This window comes from Equus przewalskii, chromosome 11 (genome assembly GCF_037783145.1).
Source record: "Equus przewalskii isolate Varuska chromosome 11, EquPr2, whole genome shotgun sequence".
Classification (NCBI taxonomy): domain Eukaryota; kingdom Metazoa; phylum Chordata; class Mammalia; order Perissodactyla; family Equidae; genus Equus; species Equus przewalskii.
In genome coordinates, this window is record NC_091841.1 from 28,912,303 (window position 1) to 28,933,891 (window position 21,589).

The window sequence follows — 21,589 nt, forward strand, 5'->3', positions numbered from 1 at the left end:
GCCGAGGAGTCGAAAGAAAGATTTCTTAGACTCTTAAGATCTGGCAGTAGTGCTCTTTTATTTAGAGAATAGAATAGCATGGGGACAGGACCCGTGGGCAGTCAGTCTGCTGCATGGGGACAGGCCCATGGGTTGTCAGAGCTCCTGCTGTTGCCCTGAGTTGAGGGTTAGGGCTAATTTTATAAGGCATGGGTACGTGACTTATTTTTACTGGTAAAAGAAAAGATGATGTAAAAAGTCACTAAATGATTTCAGTGCAGATGGGGTCTGGTTATTGCGCGGTCATATAACTTTAGATACCAATCTGGTCATATAGATTGGCATGTAGGTGAGGATGCCCTGGGCTTCTCTCCCTGGGGCAGTCCTAATTCATACCATAAAAAAAATCCACCGGGTCATATAGTTTGGCATGTCGGCCAGGTCACCTTGGGCTTCTCTAGCTGGGGCAGCCTTAATCCACATCAATTTGCATGCACGGTCTCACTGAATATTTCTCACGGTGATATCGCAAATCTCATGCACCACTTTATCACGGTTTCACAGTTAAGCATCGTGGATGCCCACACGGGCACTCTTAAGAAGACCCATTTTGCAGATGGGGAAACTGAGGGTGGAGAAGCTTGCACAGCTTTCCCGAGGTCACGTGCTGATCAGGGGAGGAGCGGGGGTCCAGGCGGTCTCCAGCCTGCTTCCAGCCACGGTGGCGCACGACCTCCCCAGACTGCTGGGCTGAAGAGGCTGAAGATTGTTTTTAAAGTTGCATTTTAAGGTTTTTGCTGACGTATAACACATATGTAGTAAAGTCCAAACACTGTAAGCGGAGAAGTTGGAGAATTGTTACACACACGTGCTCGTCCATACACAGAAGTGTCAACGTAACCCGCGTAGCTCCCAGGCAGATCAAGGCAAGGTTTCCAGCCCCTTGCGCCTCCTCCCAGTCGATCCCACCGGCCTCCTCAGGGTCCGTTGCTGCCCTGACTTCTATCTCCATGTACCAGTTTTGCTGTTCTAGAACTTTCTATCAGTGTCATCATACAGCACGTGCTCTTTAGCGTCTGGCTTCTTTCAATCTGATAACTCTGACATTCGCCCGCGTTGTCGTCGTTCTTTTTTATCGCTGTGTCATTGCCATTTTAGGAAGACCCACCGTTGTCCTATCCATTCTCCTATGGACGGATGTTTGAGTTGTTTTTGGCTCATGGCAATTACGCACAGTGGCCGCCATGCACGTTCTCGTCTGTGTTGTTTGGGTGGACGCTGTGTGCATTTCCCTCGCTCTGTGGGCGTGGTGTTGCCCGGTCGCAGGGTAGCTGGACGTCCGGCTTCGGTCGATCCTGCCCGTTCTCCAAAGTGGCCGAACGCTCTGTGGCTCTGATCAGGTTTCCAGGCTGCAGGTTGAAGCGGTTGGCCCCATGGGGCGCCCTTGCTGTGGCCGTGACTGTGCCGTGTGTCCCCGTGCAGGCCAGGAGCGGGTTGTGATCGCCGACGACCTCCCGCACCCCTTCGGCCTGACGCAGTACAGCGATTACATCTACTGGACCGATTGGAACCTGCACAGCATCGAGAGGGCCGACAAGACCAATGGCCGCAACCGCACCCTCATCCAGGGCCACCTGGACTTCGTCATGGACATCCTGGTGTTCCACTCCTCCCGCCAGGACGGCCTCAACGACTGCATGCACAACAACGGGCAGTGTGGCCAGCTGTGCCTCGCCATCCCTGGTGGCCACCGCTGCAGCTGCGCCTCACATTACACCCTGGACCCCAGTAGCCGCAACTGTAGCCGTAAGTGCCTCGCCTTCCCCCTGCCTCTCACCCCGACACGGGATCAGGCTGGCTCTTGTTGGGGGGGACGGTGGAAAGGAGCTTCTTATCTGGGGATGCCTTGGTGCACTTGGACGGTTGGGCAGGCTGTGCACTGCACATGCTGTATAATGCTCCCTGGTAGCCCAGGTTAAGTGGAGGACCTGTTGCTTCATCAAGACACAAGTAGATGGGGCAAGCCTTCAGCTAGAACGTTCCATGGGAGGATATTTGAATGTGAAAACTGGTCACTGGGAGAGAGCACTCACTTAAAGAGCCAGGGCATTGTTCTAAGTGCCTTTTTTTTTTTTTTGGAGGATGATTAGCCCTGAGCTAACATCTGCCACCAACCCTCCCCTCTTTTTGCTGAGGAAGGCTGGCCCTGAGCTAAACACCTGTGCCCACCTTCCTCTACTTTACGTGTGGGACGCCTGCTTGACAAGCGGTGTGTAGGTCCACACCTCGGATCTGAACTAGCAAACCGTGGGCTGCCAAAGCGGAGTGTGTGAACTTAATCGCTGCGCCACTGGTCTCTCCCCCTCTAAGTGCTTTTTTAATAGAGTAGGGAGTATCACTGTCCCCATTTTGCAGATGAGGAACCTGAGGCACAGAGATGCGTAGTAACCCGCCCCAGGTCACACAGCTGCTAAGGTTCCAACCAGGTTTGAATGGAGGCAGGCTGGCTCCCGCCGGCCTGCTCTTGACCCCTTGCCGTGTGGCCTCATGCCCAGTTGAGTAATCCTCACACTGACCTCTGCCTTGCTAGGCCTGTTTGCTCTCATTTCCACAAGAAAGGTCAAGTTCAGAGAGCCTGGGAACTTCCTGCCCCTGGGCCCCCCGGGGAGAACAGGTGTGTCCATCGGCTGGCTTTTCTCCTGTGACGTTGGCAGAGAGCCGTCATACCTCGGCCTCTGCGCAGCCCTGACAGTGATGAGCCCTCTGTCATCCGGGCCTCGTCTGAGCCTCGCCCAGCCCTGGGCATTAGGAGGGCTGGTCTTCTGCATCCCGGTCGTGCACGTGAGGAACTTGAGATTTCCATGGGCTGAGGGGCTTGTTTGAGGCCCTGAGCTGTACGTGATGGGCCTGGGGCCACAGGCTGGGCCACCCCACTCTTGGGCTCCCTTTGGTCCTGTTGTCCCCGCCCCCTGACGGCCGTAACCTTGAGGGGTTGAGCGCAGGTGCAGGTAACCCACCGGCCGGAGGGATGCTGTGACTTGAGTCTCGCTCCAGCGGCTGGCAGACCTGGGGCCATCCTTGGCTTCACGCCACCCAGCTGTAACTCTAACAGCGGTTGCAACCAGGGGCCTCCTGCGCGTTCTGAGTGACACAGTTTCTGAACCCAGGCAGCTTTGCTCACTGACGCCCCCGAGGAGGGTCCCCTCCCGGTGTCACTGTTTACTTCGCCGGCGTTCGGCAGTTCAGCTGGGCACATGTGAGCGTATGGCAGATTACATAGGCCCCCCGAGCTCCGAGTACATCTGTGGGTGGGAGTCTGAGCTCACCAGCGTACCTTCCTTCTGTCTTGTCTTGATAATTTAGAAATAAATCCATGTCTGTTTTAAAAATTAACACATGCACTCATTAAACACTGGAACAATGGAGACACATCAACAAGGAGAATAGCATTCCCCATAGTCCACCCCCAAGAAATGGCTTTATGTCCTTCCCGCCTCTTTTCCGTGCACATCTAGTGGGTCCATCTAAAGATCCACTTTTTACCATAAAGTAGAATGCGCCCGTCCCTCCAGCTCCCTCTTCAGCGCCCGGATGCTGACCTGTGGCCCCCTCCATCTCTTTCCCTCCCTCTAGCACCCACCACCTTCTTGCTGTTCAGCCAGAAATGTGCCATCAGCCGGATGATCCCCGACGACCAGCACAGCCCGGATCTCATCCTGCCCCTGCACGGACTGAGGAATGTCAAGGCCATTGACTATGACCCACTGGACAAGTTCATCTATTGGGTGGACGGGCGCCAGAACATCAAGCGAGCCAAGGACGACGGGACCCAGGCAAGTGCGCCTGTGGGGGGCGTGGGGGCACTTCCATGGGGAGCTCACCCTGCGGTTTCCAGGCTGCTGCCCCCTTTTCTTAGCAGAGGGGGTGCCGCCAGAGCACGCTTTGGGGTAAACGATGATCTGGGCTCTGGTTCTGTCCTTGCAGGTCTGATCCCGAGCAGTGGGAACCCCTTAGACTGGGATCACAGAGAACCTGGATTTTACGGTTGTTTGAGCAGAGGCGGGAGGGAGGACCCCCAAGGATTTCTTTTCTTTCCACAGTGGTTTTGTGCACGGATCGTTGCTATTGGTAATTCTAGATTTTTCCTTCATTTCATAGGAATTGTGTAGTCAGCTCTGCTATAGTGCACTACACATGTTCCTAAAAATTACCACGCTGTGCAAAACCGCACAGTGCAAACCGCAGGGCTTATGGGAAGAGGGGGCCAGGCGGCCGGTGCTCAGACTCTGTCAGTGACACGTTAGGAGAAAAGGAAGGAACCTAGGAACGCAGAGCCGCTTTCGGCATGTTAAATGGTCCGAGGAGTGTGGCGCTTTACCTCGAGAAGACCCGAGGTTGGCTGAGGACGTGGGCATCGGAAGGTTGTGGCTTGTGGGTTTCTGAGAAACGGTGGAAGGAGGATTGTCTGCAATGGGATGGAAGGTCGTGACCCCAGTGTGGCGGGTGCGTCTGATGGCACTCGGGAGGACGACGGAGGAGGTGGACGTGTGTGTCCCTGCGAGGCCAGCCCGGGGCAGTTCTCTGCTCTCACCAGGTGCTTCTCACGGAGGAAACCGCAGCAGCAGATGCGAAATCCGTGTCGTGCTCTGATTGTCGCGATACGTCCCTGCTTCAGAACAAATACGTGTTTTCAAAATGCGCGTTCCAGCAGAACTGACTGCTTTTCCAAGTCAGGTTCCTGAGACCTACTCCAGAAAGGACATTCTTGCCGCGGCCTCGGGCACTCCCGGCATCTCCATGTGGCCGGGAGCTGGGACCGGTGTTCCATTCGCATGGAAGTCGGGACGTGCCCGGCCCGTCACTCCAGTTCCAAAGGCTCCTTTCACAGAAACCACAGAACCAGACGGTCTCTTTCTCGGGCGAGTGGTCGGGGCAGGAGCTGTGTCCTCTGGGAAACCGTGATACTGTTAGAACAGGGATGCAGAGACATGCCCGTGGGGGAGACTTTTCAGCTGATTTTCGTGTCTTGTAAAGTCGATTTGGCTCTTCCTACCCTGGGCTGGGCGCTGGTGCTGTCTGTGTGGGCTGGGCATCGCTTTCCACGGAAGACTTCATCCCGGCAACGGCGATGTGAGGTTAACAAGGCGTCCTTTGAGGTCTGTGTCCTGGGTTGATGGTAGCGGGCCGTGTCTGGGCAGCTGTGATCATCTCTCTGTGGGAGCAGAGCCTGGCGGGGATGGTGGAAATGGATTCCTTTCATCCCGCTCTGCTCCACGCAGGTGACCGTCATTCCAAGTCCTTTGGAGAACGGGAAGTGCTAATTGACGGGCGGTGGCTTCCCTGCTGAGAGAGCTACTGGGTGCAAATTGCCTTAAAGTCTCGTGGGAGAGGCAAAAGGGGCAGAAAGACTTTGAAGAAAAAGACCTTTCGGAACAGCTTCTGGGTTTCCACTTAACTCAGAAAACATCCCTGCGCCCCTTGCCAAGCCCCACCCTCCGGTGGCTGTGCCTTTGAATCTTATCAGGGACGCCATCCCCACCCCCAAGAAGGATGTCTTAAATTATTATCTGCTTGTCTCAGTTATTTTTTTCTATTTAATTTTTTGGGTTTTTTTTAATTGTGGTAAATATACATAAAATGCACGCTTTTAACCATTTTTAACTGTACGCCTTAGTGTCGTTAAGTACATTCATATTGTTGTGCAGCCATCATCACCATCCATCTCCAGAACTTTCTCATCTTCCCAAACTGAAACTGTCCCCAGGAAACACAGACTCCTCACGCTCTCTCCTCCCTCGGTCCCTGGCTCCCGTCATTCTCCCGTCTGTCTCCGTGAATTTGACTCCTTTAGGGACCGCCTGGAAGTGGAGCCACACAGTGTTTGTCCTTTAGTGTCTGGCTTATTTCTCTCAGCCTAATGCCCTCCAGGTTCATCCGTGTCATAGCAGGTGTCAGAATTTCCTTCCTCTTTAGGGCAGAGTAATATTCCATCGTGTGCACACAGCACATTTTGCTTCTCCGTCTATCCACTGATGGACTCTTGTGTTGCATCCATCTTTGTGCCGTGGTGAATACGCTGCTGGGGACATCCCCACTTGCTCAGTACCCCTTTGTCCCGGTGAGGAGAGTGGGGTGTTGGCTGTGGTGTTGAATAGGATCCTCCTAAGAAATTCTGCATTGGCATGCGTGTTGTTACTCACATCACAGTTGGAGTTCGTGGGGGCTGCCCGGCGGTGTAGTGGTTAAGTTCACGTGCTCTGCTTCAGTGGCCCGGGGTTCGTGGTTTTGGATCCTGGGCATGGACCTACACACTGCTCATCAAGCCATGGTGTGGCGGCGTCCCACATACAAAACGGAGGAAGATTGGCACAGGTGTCAGCTCGGCAACCATCTTCCTCTCCCCCCGCAAAAGAAAAAAAAACCTCAACATAAAATTGGAGTTCGGGTTTTGTGGAATTGGCCAGCCGGGAAAGTTTGTCTCCTTGTTTTTGTCTGCCCGGGGAGGGGCGGGGCCGCCTGTCGCTCCACACCATGTGCGTTTTTCAGCTGGTCATTCTGATGACTATGCCAGAATCTGGTTTGTGCCCGGCTACACACACCCACCCCCGACAGGGGTCCCGATTCCGGCCGGGGGTCCCCGAAATCTTGCTTTACTCCCAGCGCGACAGCTGCACGGGCTGTGGTCTGTGGCCAGAGAGCTCTGTGGCTTTAGGGAAAGGAATGTGCTCCATTGGAGCTGACGCTTGGCTCTCAGGGCCTGAAGCTCTCGGGGATGTGGATATTGTTACCTGCAGACATGAGTAACACTTGTCCAGCTGGCCAGGAGGGCTGGACCAGAGGCTGCTGTGTGTGTGTGTGGTGGGTAGGGGGTTGGGGGTCTTCTCCAGCTGGGTCCAAGAGGCTGGGCCTGGGAAAGAGGGCTTCCTTTTGGCTGCAAGCCCCCTCTCGTCTGCCGGGAGATTTCTCATTTTATTAACTGCTGACAAGAGGTAGATAAAGAAAGCCTGCAACGAGCTGTCATCAGAGCATCATCTTAAGATGATTCCCCTTCTCAGAGGAAGGAACTTGTGATCCACACCGTTGGGAGCGGCTGCCCAGGAGCTTGGGGAAGGCCCCTTTGTGCCAGATCAGGTCACCGGAGACCTGAATGCAGTCTTTCAGGGGAACCCAGAGGGACCAGGAGCACCAGGGAATCAGGCTTCTTTTCTGTGGGGGACAACGCTGGGCTCTCCCCTTCTCCTGCATCAGTTTGTGAAGCAGGGTCCCTTTGAAGGGATTCTCTCTGAGCGGCTCCGAAAGCCAGGGCTTGTCCTTGAGATGCAGCAGTTGGCGTGGAGTCAGACAGAGCTCCCAGGAGACTCTCCCGGGGTGGAGACCCACAAAATGTGAGAGGGAAAACTGCCGCCGAGAGATGCGGCGGGCCCCTGTGCTCCCAAATGCACTGCGGGCCATTCCCGTGCCCTCTCCTGGCCCTTACCTGGCCCTCCCTGACCCTGTACCCTCTCATGGCCTTGTACCCTTGGCCCTGCACCCTCCCCTGGCCATGTGCCCCTGGCCTCTCTCCCTCGGGAAGAGGGTTGTGAGAGTGAACCTCTGTCCTGTACCCCTCTATCCTTAAATTTAAAAAACAATAAGATTTAGGGTCTTAACACAAAAGCATGGGTCCAAGAAAACGAGAAAGAGAGCGACGACGTCTTGGGCAGGGCCCGTGGTCCTGGGGTGACTGCCCAGCCGTCAGGTGGTCCTTCTGTGTGCAGCACGACCTGGAGAGCACGAGGCCGCCAGTGTGGGTGGCGGACAGCAGGCTGCTGAAGGCACTGATGGGTGGGCCTGAGATCTGGGTTCATGGGCATGAGCTCTTCTGGAATCACTGTTTCACTCTCAAGTGGGCGGGTGCACAAGAGCTGGTTTAAAAGGAAAGGTCCCCAAACAGGGTGGAACTTTGACTGTGGGGCCACCCACACCAAGGCCTGTGTCCCCTTCCGTGTCTGTAGCGGGTTCTCTTTTCTTACTCTTTTGCAGCCTTTCGTTTTGACCTCTCCTGGCCAAAGCCAGAGCCCAGACCGGCAGCCCCACGATCTCAGCATCGACATCTACAGCCGGACGCTCTTCTGGACCTGCGAGGCCACCAACACCATCAACGTCCACCGGCTGAACGGGGAGGCCATGGGCGTGGTGCTCCGTGGGGACCGCGACAAGCCGAGGGCCATCGTCGTCAACGCTGAGCGAGGGTGCGAGGCTGAAGTGGCGTTGGGCACCGTGGGGTGGGGTGCTGCACCGTGCCGGGCGGCCCTCCCTGAGGCTCAGCCTCTGGGGCTGGGAGGCATTCCACCCCCGACCTTCCAGTCAACCAGAAGCTCCACAGTGTCCTGCCATGGCAGCCAGAGCAGGGCGTGGAGCGCTGACTCATTCACAGTCACAGCAGAGAGGCAGAGACACAGAGGGGTGGCCTTAACGGGAAGCGAGCACAGGGAGAGCATGGGGTTGGGGTGGGGGCAGTTGCTGAGAGACAGAGAAAGGGTGTAAATTCTAATTCATAGGTTTTGTGCCATCCCCATCAAACTTGAACCCTATACAAAATCCCTTCCATAGCATGCCAGGTGGTGGCTGGGTATTCATGTGCACATAGTCCACTATGGGGAGCTCACTACCTTCCTGGGCTCAGCCTCGACTCCTGGGAGCCTCTTCCTTCTGTGAAGGTCCCTGACGCTCTCCCGTCGGCCCTCAGGTTCTCTGATAGATGGGAGGGCAGCCAGGACACGTTGACAGCCTTGGAGGGTCCCTAAGGGCGCCCCTGGCGTGGGAGGGGGGCTCAGAAAGGAAGCCGAGCCCCCGAAGGCTTGAGAGCAGGAGGCAGGAGCCGGTGGCCATCTTCAAGGACCTGCAGGGCTGACGTGCAAGTTGGGAATCAGACTTTGGGGGCCCTGCTTGTGGAGCTCATGCCCAGGGACAGCTAGAACCAGCACAAGTCCTGGGCCTGGGCAGCCCCGAGTTCCAATCCTGACACCATCACTTACTGCCTGTATGACCTTAGGCAGGTGATCTGACCTCTTGGGGACTCAGTTTCCTCGTCTGAAAAAGTGAGGATGACATCCCAGCTCCTACAGTGCAGGAGGCTCGGCGAGCGGGAGCCCTGGTTATGTCAGGGGGCGCTTCGGGGCCCGAATGAGTTGCCCCCGAAGCTGGCCTGCACAGAAGCAGGGACTTCTTAGCATCTGTGGGGGGTCGGGGGTGAGGACGAGTCCCTGGGGCTGCCCAGCGAATGACCATACCCTGAGGGGCTCAAAACAGCAGATGTTTGTTCTCTCCCAGCTCCAGAGGCTGGAGTCCAGAGCCAAGTGAGGAGGTCTGCGCTCCCTGCACAGGCTCTGGGGAGGACCCTTCCTGCCTCTCACAGCTTCTGGGGACCCCGGTGTTCACAGCACTCCATTTTCTGCCTCCATTGTCACACTGCCTTCTTCTCTGTGTGGCTTCTTCTCTCTCTTTTAAGGACACTTTCATTGGATTTAGGGCCCACCTTAACCCAGTGTGGCTTCATCTTGATCCTTAACTACATCTGCAAAGACCCTGTTTCCAAATAAGGTCAAATTCTGAGGTTCTGGTTGGATGTGAATTCTTGGGGGACACTGTTTAACCCAGGACAGGGCGTGACCTTTCAACCTCCGGGGCCGGCTCCGAGAGGCCAGGGCCGTGTGACAGGTGACTTTCGAAAGCCCCGTTGGATGCCTGCAGAGTCAGGGGCTGGTCTTCCTGGTGCTTCGTAGGCGACCCCCTGGCTCAGGAGCTGGCGGGACGTGGCACGCACCCCTCACCCGCTCCCCTCCCACAGGTACTTGTACTTCACCAACATGCAGGACCGAGCCGCCAAGATCGAGCGCGCAGCCCTGGACGGCACCGAGCGTGAGGTCCTCTTCACCACAGGCCTCATCCGCCCCGTGGCCCTCGTGGTGGACAACGCGCTGGGCAAGCTCTTCTGGGTGGACGCAGACCTAAAGCGCATCGAAAGCTGTGACCTGTCAGGTAGGCGCCCTGGGGCCTCCTCGGTGGTCGAGTCCCCCGGCAGCTCTCCCCGGCTGAATTTCCCGGGGACGCCCAGTCTTCCTTGTCATCACTGATGGCGGGGGCAGCGGCCACGTTTGTCAGGGACCCACTGTGAGTGGGCACTGTTCTGGGGTTTTATGTACACCACACGTAGTCCTACCTGCGAGTTCCAGGATGTAGGTCCCAAATGGTCCCCGAGGGGCAAAGGCAGGAGAGCAGGCTCAGAGAGGGTGAGCGAGATATCCAGGATTCCACAGCGTGGGGTGGAGCAGGAGTCTGACCCCTCTGCTTCCGGTGCCCATGCTCGCGGCTGCTCTGCCATGGCCACCTTAGACCAGGAGGCCGCTGGGCTGGACAAGAGCGGGAGTCTGTGCCTTCTTCCTTGTTATGGGATGTGGTGGGGGGAGGGGAGGCACTGTGCTTGTAGGGGGCTAGTGACTGGGGTCCCCAGTGGGCACTTATGACCCTGCTCCCAAGGCCAGTGCAACTAGGAGCAGGACTGTCCGAGGGCTGATACCAGATCTGCTCCAGCCAGGGCGCGGAACCCCCAGGCTCCTGGGCAGCCCTCCGTTCTCCCGAGCCAGGTATGGGCGGAGCTCTGGAGGTTGACCGCCACTCAGGGGGCACTTGTCCCACTTGCAGGGGCCAACCGCCTGACCCTAGAGGACGCCAACATCGTGCAGCCCATGGGCCTGACCGTGCTGGGCAAACACCTCTACTGGATCGACCGCCAGCAGCAGATGATCGAGCGTGTGGAGAAGACCACCGGGGACAAGCGGACGCGCGTCCAGGGCCGTGTCGCCCACCTGACCAGCATCCACGCTGTGGAGGACGTCAGCCTGGAGGAGTTCTGTACGTGGGTGGTGGGCAGCGGTGTGTGCAGGGGTCCCCCAGGGGAGGATGGGCCTCTGCAGAGCACAGCGACCCCTGAACCCGGCCCCCTGGAGAAAGCAGGAGGTCGGGCCGATGTGAGAGTTGTAGGACTGAGGCCCTGTTTTCTTTCTGGCCTCCAGAGGGAATGGCGCTTGGCTCCTAGAGGCCACCCTCAGGTCCTGCCCCGTGCTCCCCCCAACTCAGTGACACATCCAGACCTGTCTGACTTCCTCCTCTACTTCCAGCTGGGGGACCTGCTCTGCTTTTCAAGGGCCCCCTGATTAGATCTGGCCCACCTTTAGTCTCCCTTGGCATTAATTCCAAGTCAACTGATTAGCAACCTTAATCACATCTGCAGAGTCCCTTTTGCCGTGTAAGGTCACAAACCATGGGCATGGTAGCTCATCACATCCACTGTGTGGGGATTAGGGTGGGAAATTTGGGGGGCATTTTAGGAATCTTCCTGCTCCAGCCTGGCTGTGCCCACTGCCTTGAGAGAGGGGGAGTTCTGGTTCCTCCAGCCCCTCCACATGTGGCTGTCCACGTGTGTAACATCTGCCTGTCTCTCTCTGTCTTCCTGCTCTTAGTTCAGTAAATACACTGGGCCGCCAGCCGAGTGCCTGGTGCTGGGACAGAGCAGTAAGCAGGCCCATTGCTGTCCCTGTCCTGTGATGCCCACGTCTGGCCGCCTTCAAGCTGCCTGCCTTCGAGGACCTGGGAGCTGCCCTGCCAGCCTCCCCTGGCCCCTCGGCCTCCCGCTGGCCTTGTCCCTGCTCCCTAGAGTCCTTCTCTCTGATCACCTTCCATTTCCTTCTCTGAGTGACTCCAGCTCATTCTTTGGCTCCTGCTTGGCTCAGATGTTGCTCTCTCTGTGATCCAGCTTCTGCCCTTGGCCTCCCTCCGTGGCCACGCAACGTTCTGACTGCTGCCTCCCAGGCCCCATGCTCCATATATTATCACATCACGTATGTTATTTCACGATGGTTGTTCTGCAGCTGAGGAAAGTCTGGCTCAGAAAGGGTATTAACTTCCCTGTCACTCAGCTACTAAATAGGATAGGGCTCGGATTTGGGGGCCAGAACCCCTGTTTTAGCCACTGGGCTTTTGTCTGGCTCACCTCTGGTGGGTTAGGCAAAAATCGGCAACCAAGTTCAGTAGAATTGTGTGCGAATTACAGACACGTGGATCTGAGGGAGGTCGGGCTCCCTGCCCAGAGCCAGGGCGTGACCGCGAACACAGAGCGACGGTCACTTCTGCGTGGGCTGCTGGGCGGCTGGTATCCGTCCTTGTGGGTTCTCAGCTGGGTCCTGGATAAGTGAAGTCACTGGGTATACAGCTTCCAGATAACAGAGGCACCCCAAGGATATGGTGTAGAACATCTGTGTTTGCATGGCCCCGAACACCATGCTCAGCAAAGTCATGGATTCCTGGGTGTCACGGCCCTTCAGAATCGCCAGCAGTGGTCAGAATGGTGAACATGGAGCCTGTGAGTGTCCAGACCTGCCGCCTGCTGGTGTTGGCAAAAGGCCAGGCATGCTGGCCGGCAGCTTCCTGCAACAGAGGGGACAGGACGGCCAGGAAACGTTTAGTGAGCAGGTTTGAGGTTGGAAAGCAGGATGTCCCCATGAACACTAATGTGCAGTATCTGGGGTGACATGGAGGGCGGGAAGTCCTCAGGGGAGCTCTCTCATGTTTGTTTGGGACATGGGTCACCCAGCTTGCCTCCCCACAAGATCCCACAGCTAAACCCTAAACCAGGGGTGGCACTCCGCGGCCTGTGGGCCACAGCCAGACGTCACCTGTCTTGTGAATAAAGCTTTATTGGAGCACAGCTCTGCCCATTGGTTTATGTGTCATTCGTGGCTGCCTTGCCTTGCAGCTGGCAGACTTAAAGAGTTGTGACAGGTGATCTGGCCCGTGAAGCCAAAATTAATCACTTTCTTGCTTATAGAAAAAGTTTGCTGACCTCTACTCTAAACTATGACTTCTGTCTTTTTTTTTTTTTTTTTTTGAGGAAGATTAGCCCTGAGCTAACATCTGCTGCCAATCCTCCTCTTTTTTGCTGAGGAAGACTGGCCCTGAGCTAACATCCATGCCCATCTTCCTCTACTTTGTATGTGGGACGCCTACCACAGCATGGCGTGCCAAGCGGTGCCATGTCCACACCCAGGATCTGAACCAGCAAACCCCGGGCCGCTGAGGCGGAACGTGCACACGTAACCGCTGCGCCACCGGGCCGGCACTGACTTCTGTCATTTTAAAACACCTGATCCTCGAGGTGGAGGAGGGACAGCTGTGTGATTTGTCTTTGGGGACGGGGGTGGGGAGTGAAGCCTTTTCTGCCATTTCCTCTCCCCTGAGGGAGGCCAGCCACCCTCCCAGCTCCTTCCTATTGTCAGGGGTTGGGCACATGCGGTTGGCTGAAGTGAAACATGCGAGTTCTCCAGGGCATCAGCGCCCTGCTATTTAATTGCCAGGTGGGCACTAACACACCTGCAGCGCTCTAACAAATCTCCACGGGCTGGGTGACTTAGAGCAACAGAAATGTATTCTCCCACAGTCTCGAGGCCGGAAGTCCAAAGTCAGGTTGTCTGCAGGGCTGTGCTCCCTCTGGAGGCTCCTTAGGGGGTGGTAGGTCTTTGCCCCTTCTGCTTTTTTGGGGTTTGCAGGCATTCCTGGTGTCTGCGTCACTCCAGTCTCTGCCTCCATCTTCGCACGGCCTCTCCCCTGTGTCTTTTATAAGGATGCTTGTCATTGGATTTAGGACCCACCCGGATAATCCAGAATGACCTCATCTTGAGATCCCTAACTTGATTACATCTGCAAAGACCCTTTTTCCAAATAAGGTCACATTCACAGATCCTGGGCATTAGGGCATGGACGTATCTTTTTGGGGGGTCACCACTCAGCCCGCTACACCATGAGAGACAGAGAGGCAAGCAGTGTAGAGCGACTGTGTGGGCACAGTGGGAGCCGGTGCAGACGGGCTCGGGTATGATGTTGGGAAAATTCTGTAAGTGCTTTTGGCCTCTGTTTCCTCACGTCGAAAATGCAGTGTCAATAGTAACAGACGCTGCAGGCCGCCTTGAGAATTAAGTAGGAGGATCTGTAGGGGCCTGGCCTACAGGAGCGCCAGTTCCTGTGAGTTCTCGCCTGGCCCTCATCCCCAGCACCCTCCGGGCTGCAGTCCTGAGGTGGGAAGCAGAGCCTGACCCCCTCCCTCTTTTTGTCTCCGCAGCGGCCCACCCATGTGCCCGGGACAACGGTGGCTGCTCCCACATCTGCATTGCCAAGGGTGACGGGACGCCAAGGTGCTCATGCCCGGTCCACCTCGTGCTCCTGCAGAACCTGCTGACCTGTGGTGGTAGGTGTGACCTCAGCACTTTCTGTTGGGGTGCTGGACAGGGGCCTGATTCTCTGCCTGCCAGGTCTCTGTCCAGCATCCTTTTAAAATCATGGTCCCTGTGGCATCTAGTCTCCAAATCAGACTATCTGTTCATTTGTCCTTCTTTCTTTTCTAATAGATGCGTTCAGGGCTATGAATTTCCCTCTAAGCACTACTTTTGCTGCATCCTACAAATTTCAATAAGTTGTTTTTTCATTTTCAGTTGGTTCAGATATTTTCAAATTCCTCCTGTGACTTCTTCTTTGGCCCTTGTGTTATTTAGAAATGTGTTGTGTAATCGACAAATAGTTGGGGATTTTCCAGCTATCTTTTTATTACTGATTTCTAACCTAATTCCAGTGTGATCTGAGAGCAGATATTGTATAATTTCTGGCCTTTTAAGTTTGTTCAGGTGTGTTTTATGGCCCAGCATGTGGTCTGTCTTGGTGAACGTTCCATGTGAGCTTGAGGAGAGTGTGTCGTCTGCTGTGGTTGGGTGGAGCATTCTATAAATGTCGATTAGATGGAGTTAATTGATGGTGCTGTTTCGATTGTCTATATCCTTCCTGCCTGCCTGCTTGAGGTGTCAGTTACTGACAAGGGTGTTGAAGTCTTCAACTCCAGAAGTGGACTTGTCTCTTTCTTATTGCAGTTCCGTCTTTTCCTCGCCTTCTACCCTTAACCCTCTTCTTCCACCAAGGCTGCATGGGTTCAAATCCTAGCTCTGCCACTTCCCAGCTGAGCTGTCCTGGGCTGGTCACTTGCCCTCTCTGAGCCACCGTTTCCTCCTCTACGAAAGAGAGAAATTGAGAGTGCTTACCTGGCAGGATTGTAATGGTCGTTAAGTAACAGAGCTCTGCATGTGGGCCCTGATGCATGGCACATCGGAATGCCAGCTGTTATTAATCATGGGGATGGCAGTAATAAAAAGTGACAATCATCATCATCACCATGATGAAACCCAACTCCCTGGGCTTCCTCTCTGCTGCCCCGGGGCCCTCCCAGGTGACCTTGGATCCTCTCATCTCCCCTTCTCCTCTCTGAGCTCCTGGGGGTCAGGCTTCATCCTCTTCTTGCCCCCCACGACACCCATAGTGTCCTACACACAGCAGATGTTCAGCACATGCCCCGTCAGTACATGGACACCTGTTCTTAGCAGCTTATCCTGTGCCTGAAGAGCAGGACCATGGGGCCTGTCCTTCTGGAGCTTTCTCCCGCCCTGCCTCACACTCTGCACCTCAAGCTTGGCCAAGAACAGAGGGGACATTTTGTGGCAATCCCCCAGTGAGAGCCACCTTGACCCTCCTGAGCTTCCTGGTGGCTTTTCTCCAAGTTCCAGCCGCAGGGCTCACATGGCTTCGTGGCCTGAGAGTGGCCATGCAGTGCCCACAGATGTCCAAGCTGCCCTGGCAAAGAGGGTCTGTGGAGAGAGCTGCGCAGAGCGCTCAGCTCTCTCTTGGGCCCCAGCCCTGGGCCTCCACACAAGGATGTGCTCCTTTGTCGCCCCTGACCCCCTTGGGCTCTGACCCTCCAGACTCGAGGATGCCAGACCCCTTCCTCAGGGCCTAAGAGGTGTGTATTTACTGTGTACCCGTCTTCATTCTTCCCTGGCCACTTCTCCGGGGTTCACAGACGGTGAAGGCCTTGCTGAGGTTTTTGGAGACAACATGGGCTCCCCTGGAGTGGCAGGAGCCAGGTGGGCGAGGCACAGGCCTGGTGCTTCAGCCTTCTCAGCAGCGCCCCGCCAACGCTGTGTGAGCCCTTCCCGAGCCAGGCGCAGCCACACTGCATACTCACACACAGACACACATGCACACACACAGACACACGCACTCTCACACAACACTCCCACACAGACACACACAGATGCACACTCACACAACACTCTCACACAGATGCACACTCACACACACACACAGCCACGCATACTCACTCACACGCATACTCACTCACAGACACACTCAACACAGACATACTCACCGACCCACACACACACATACACACACGTGTGCACACACAGACACACGCACACTCAGAGACACACAGACACACACTCACACAGACACACATGCACAATACAGACACACGCACACTCACACAACACTCTCACACAGATGCACACTCACACACACACACAGCCACGCATACTCACTCACACGCATACTCACTCACAGACACACTCAACACAGACATACTCACCGACCCACACACACACATACACACACGTGTGCACACACAGACACACGCACACTCAGACAGACACACAGACACACACACAGACACACATGCACACGCACACAATGACACAGACACACACTCAGACACACTCACATGTGCATACACAGGCACACACATGTGCACACACACGGACACACACACACACACTCTCACACACTCTTATGCCATCTCAGTTACCCCTCGTGAGGAGCCTGTGATGTACAGTGGCTGCTTCTATGACAGGGACGAGGACATGGAGGTTCTGGGCGGTAGGTGGTTCCTCAGGTTGCACAGCTGCTGAGGGAAGCCTGGTTCAACTCCAGGGCTGTCCAACCCCCACCGGTCCCACCTCGCCCCCTCGACACGGCTGCTAGGCCTGTGGGCCCTGTGGAAAGTCAGAGCTGGCCCCACGGGAGGGCCAGGGCCCTCTTCTTCCTGGCTGGGGAGTCAACTAAAACAGCATTCAAGGGCACAGGGCCTCTGGGACTGGAGCTCAGGAGGGGGCGTGGCCATGGCTGGCATCAGGCTATGTTCTTCCTTGGTGGCCCAGCGTGCAGACATCCATGGCTGGATCAGCTCAGACACCTCAGGTGCCCGGCTCCTGCTGTCCCTGGCATGTCCTAGGTGGCCAAGCCTAGTGGGGACAGCAGCCTTCTTTTCATCTTGTTCATGTCCCTCCCCAGTCTCATGTCCCCGTTCAGCTCAGCGTGAACCAGGCAGTTGGGGAGGCACGTGGGTTCCAAATGTCAGAAGCTTCCATGCATCGTCACAGCAGGAAATCAATTCTTTGTTCCGTCATCAGGTTTCAAGGGTGTTGAGGACTGTTGGTAAACATTAAAAGCAAGTTCGGGCTGATTTCCCAGCAGTCTCCTCCTTGAGGCCGGCCTGTTTTCTGTGATTTTCCACACAAAGGAGGGAAGGGATGGTGATGGGAGCCCTTAGAAATGGGGGCAGCCCAAAGCCGGGGGGCTCCTCTCGCTTCTCTCTGCCATGCCCTTTTGACCGTGCCCCACCTGCGTCCCAGCCCCTAGAGTGACGTTATTCACTGAGCGCTGCTGCGCGTCTGACCTGCACTTGGCCTGTGCTGGGGAAGTTGACCCCGAGGGGTGGAGTGACTTGCTGTGGTCATCTGGTATAAGGTTGCCCCAGATGGCCTGTCCTTTGCCCTCCCAGCCTCACATGGTTCCCTCCACCGGGGGGCCTTCCTCATCCTCCTCACCCATTCCACTCTCCTATGGTATCCTCACCCTCCAGCCTTTCCTTAGCCTACTTCTCCGCGAGGTGCCCGGGTCCTCCACCAGCCCCCGTCGTGGCCAGGGGCATGCTGGCCACCCTCAGAATCCCAGCCCCACTGCTCCAGCCACCCCAATGTGTAAGAGGTCTGGGTGCTGACCCCTGCTTTCTGACCCTCCACCTCCTGACAGGGGCAGTGGCTGCTCAGGCGTGGCCAGGCCAACGTGCACACAGACTGTATGCATGGGATTGACATGCCTGTGGGGGGTCCTGAGGCAGGCAGAGGCTCCCTCTGGTGCAAGGGTGATCAGGATCCCCAAGGAGGGCGTCTGCAGTGGTTTCTCAGCGGTCCAGCCGGATTCCCATCCCAGATGGTTTCTGTTCTGCTTGGTGGATTGCCTGCTGCATAATGCTCAGGTTCCCAGTCAGCCCCTTTTCCCTCCACAGTAAAAGAGAAAAAAGAAAATTGATGGCTTCTTTCAGCAAACATTTATCACCGCCGACTTCATTGTGGGCTAGGGGACTGGAGGGGGAGAGCGGACAGGACACTCAGGAGTGGAGACTCCGGGAACAGCACCCGTGAATGGAGCTCGTCTCCCCGCTGTTGGCTGGCGGGCGGCTGGTGATGGAGTGTCTGTCCTCCCCAGAGCCTCCCACGTGCTCCCCTGACCAGTTCGCGTGCGCCACTGGGGAGATCGACTGCATCCCCGGGGCCTGGCGCTGCGACGGCTTCCCCGAGTGCGACGACCAGAGCGACGAGGAGGGCTGTCCCGTGTGCTCGGCCGCCCAGTTCCCCTGCGCGCGCGGCCAGTGCGTGGACCTGCGGCTGCGCTGCGACGGCGAGGCCGACTGCCAGGACCGCTCGGACGAGGCCGACTGCGATGGTGAGCCCCGGCCCCGCCCCCGGCTGGCCCCACCCAGGCCCCGCCCCAGCCCCGCCTCCGGTGAGGCCACGCCCCCTACCCAGGATACGCCTCCAATCCTGGCCCCGCCCCAGTGATGCCACGCCCCCGACGCTGGCCCCTCCCCAGACCCGCCTCCAGTGAGGCCACGCCCACGGCCCGTCTCTGGTGAGGCCACGCCCCTACCCCACCCCCAGCAGGTCCCACCCAGGCATCTCCCTGGCCGCCTTCTCCCTGGAGAAGCAGCAGCGCCTGGAAGCCACCTGCCTTCCCCTCCGTCTGGCCACTGTAAAGCCTTAGTCCCAGCAAAATCCCCAGGTCGTCCTTAGTTTGGGAGGGAGAGAAGTTAGTTTTAGGCTTAATGAGGAAAAACCATGCCCTCCTCCCCCAGACTCCCCCGCCAAGCAGTTGGGCTTGAAGGCAGACTGTCAGAGTTAGTCTTTCCTTCCCTCATTTGGTGGAGAGTTTTACAGAAACCCAAGGCAAATCTGCTGGATTTCTGTAGCTTACATCCCAGTAAATCCCCATCCCAAAATCCCACAGAGCCGTCTGTGGGGTGCTTACCCCTTGGTAGTTTCTAGCAACCCGTTGAACCAGAAAGTTACAGAGATTTGTTTAGTCATCCTGGGTCCACTCTGACCAGCAGGATCTTCCTTTAGATCTTGACAGGGAAGCATACATCTCTGGGCCCTCTCTGAGTTTCCTTTTATAAACAACATGGCTCCGTTGATTCCTGCCACATATTGTCAGCACCACCGCCCGCCCGTTCCTGCCACTGAGCTGTGAATGGGTCCCTCTGGCTGCTTCCGCCACAGCCACATGGTGCTGATCTTAGATAACTGAGATGCTGTCTGGTTACCACCCACCGTCCCCATTCATGATGAGCAGCTATTTTGAGGAGGATGAAGACGTGGGGAATCATCTCCCAGATGTTTCTATAAAGCCACAGTTAAGTCTTTCCAGCTCGCAGACCGTTTGAGAACTTGGAGGCTGTAGCTCAGGTCTTGGCAAACTGTGGCCTGAGGGCCAAATCCAGACCGCCACTGGTTTTGGTAAATAACGTTTTCCTGGGGCTCAGCTAGGCTTGTTCATTTACACATTGTCTGTGGCTGGTCTTGCGCTAAAGCAGGAGAGTTGAGTAGTGACAACAGAGACCTGTGGCCCATAAAGTCTAGGTACTTACTGTCTGGCTCCTTTTTTTTTTTTTTTGAGGAAGATTAGCCCTGAGCTAACATCCGCCAATCCTCCTCTTTTTGCTGAGGAAGCCTGGCCCTGAGCTAACGTCTGTGCCCATCTTCCTCTACTTTATATGTGGGATGCCTGCCACAGCATGGCTTGCCAAGTGGTGCCATGTCCGCACCCGGGATCTGAACTGGTGAACCCTGGGCTGCAGCAGTGGAACATGCACACTTAACCGCTGCACCACCGGGCCGGCCCCTGTCTGGCTCTTTACAGAGCAATTTGCTGAGCCCTGCCATATACCCCCGCCCCAGCGCAGTGTTTGGGCCACATCCTCACAGGATGGCAGGAGCCTGATTAGGGACTATCCACTCCCTCCCCTCCTGCCTAAATGTTTCTCCTGATGAAAAGGCAGCCCCCGCCACCCCCGACCCCATAGCAGGCCCTGGGGCAGCTCTGGCCTCCACCCTCTGTCCAGGGGTTCCCCCCCTGCTGGTTACCAGCACGTCTTCCTACCTGTTGCCAGGACAGGGTCCCCTTGTCTCCAGTTCCCAGAGCGGGACACCCAGGACAGGGCAGGTGGGAAGCTTGGATAGCAAGTATTAGGGGCGGGCGATGGCTGAGCCCCCTGGGCAGCTGCCTTCCTCGTGGGGCTGTAACTCCTTCCGGCCAAGCGTCTAGGAAGAGGAGGGGAGGCCGCAGCTGTGCTCGGTACCCGGCCTTTGTCTGCCTCCTACTCCGGAAGGCCGTGAGCTGCGTGGGTCACTCCCGTGGGTGTTCCCCTGGCTGGCTCTCACCTGCCCCGTAACCTGGGAGGGCCTGGACGCAGGGCTTCCTTAGTCCTGGCCATGTGTGCGCCTCACCTGCAGCAGGGGCCCGAGGAATACCTCCCCGGGCTGTTGGGGTCTCTGCCCTGCCAGCCCCACCTCAGCACCATTTGGCCTTGGGACAGGGGTTCTCCAGGGGAGGGGGAAGCTGGATTTGCTTTGACCCCTCATCGCAGGGGTCCCATTTGTCCAGTCTGCATTGGAACTCAGACCTTGGTTGCTGGGTCTGGGGTATCGGGGCGGGGAGCCCTGGTTGGGGGCCACCTGCTGAGTGCCCCTGGCCGCGTCACGCCCTCCAGACTCTCTGAACGCAGGGCCCCTCCTTGCAGCCATCTGCCTGCCCAACCAGTTCCGCTGCGCCAGTGGCCAGTGCGTCCTCATCAAGCAGCAGTGCGATTCCTTCCCGGACTGCATGGACGGCTCCGACGAGCTCATGTGCGGTGAGCTGGCTTCCACCCACGCTGGAGGTCGCCCGGGCTGGGCTCTGCCTCTGGAGTGTGGGGTCGAGAGGGAAGAAGTGGCTGGGGTCCATGTTCCGGGACTGAGGAGGCTGGGAGGGTGGGAGTACCCGGCCTTGGGGGGAGGCAGGGAAGCCTTCCTGGAGGTGGAGGCAGCTGTGGGGCTGAGCTGGGAGGGGGAGAGGGAGCCTGAGTCATGTGGCATTCCGGCTGGGACAGAGCTAAGCATAGGGAGAAGGCATAGGTGGGGGCCTGACTGTGCCAGGGCAGGCTGGAATGAAGCGTCACACATCTGCCCAGAGACCTCACTCAGCAGCAAGATGGCCCCTGATGGGGTGAGGGTGGGGCGTTCCCTGGCAGCCTTCCATCTGGCTGATGAGGCGCCATGTGTACGTGCACACACACACACGTGCTGCATGCCCCTTGAGTGACACGGCCTGGACAGTCAGGAATACAGGGACCAGAGGATGTGGGGCTGGGGTAGTTAGGGAAGGC

The 21,589-nt window shown here is 56.8% G+C and overlaps 1 protein-coding gene across 3 annotated transcripts in view; it reads left to right on the forward strand.

Moving 5' to 3' along the window:
- The window catches only part of LRP5 (LDL receptor related protein 5), a 108,110-nt gene that overhangs the window by 78,119 nt on the left and 8,402 nt on the right, over nucleotides 1-21,589 (forward strand). The window contains exons 12-19 of one of the 3 annotated variants that reach the window (XM_070565673.1): nucleotides 1,462-1,785; nucleotides 3,613-3,812; nucleotides 8,002-8,210; nucleotides 9,809-9,999; nucleotides 10,663-10,872; nucleotides 14,132-14,257; nucleotides 18,376-18,612; nucleotides 20,936-21,076. In XM_070565673.1, coding sequence (XP_070421774.1) covers nucleotides 1,462-1,785; nucleotides 3,613-3,812; nucleotides 8,002-8,210; nucleotides 9,809-9,999; nucleotides 10,663-10,872; nucleotides 14,132-14,257; nucleotides 18,376-18,612; nucleotides 20,936-21,076 — 1,638 coding nt within the window. The remainder of the gene's footprint in view (nucleotides 1-1,461; nucleotides 1,786-3,612; nucleotides 3,813-8,001; nucleotides 8,211-9,808; nucleotides 10,000-10,662; nucleotides 10,873-14,131; nucleotides 14,258-18,375; nucleotides 18,613-20,935; nucleotides 21,077-21,589) is intronic. The other 2 variants (XM_070565671.1, XM_070565672.1) reach the window with 2 other exon arrangements.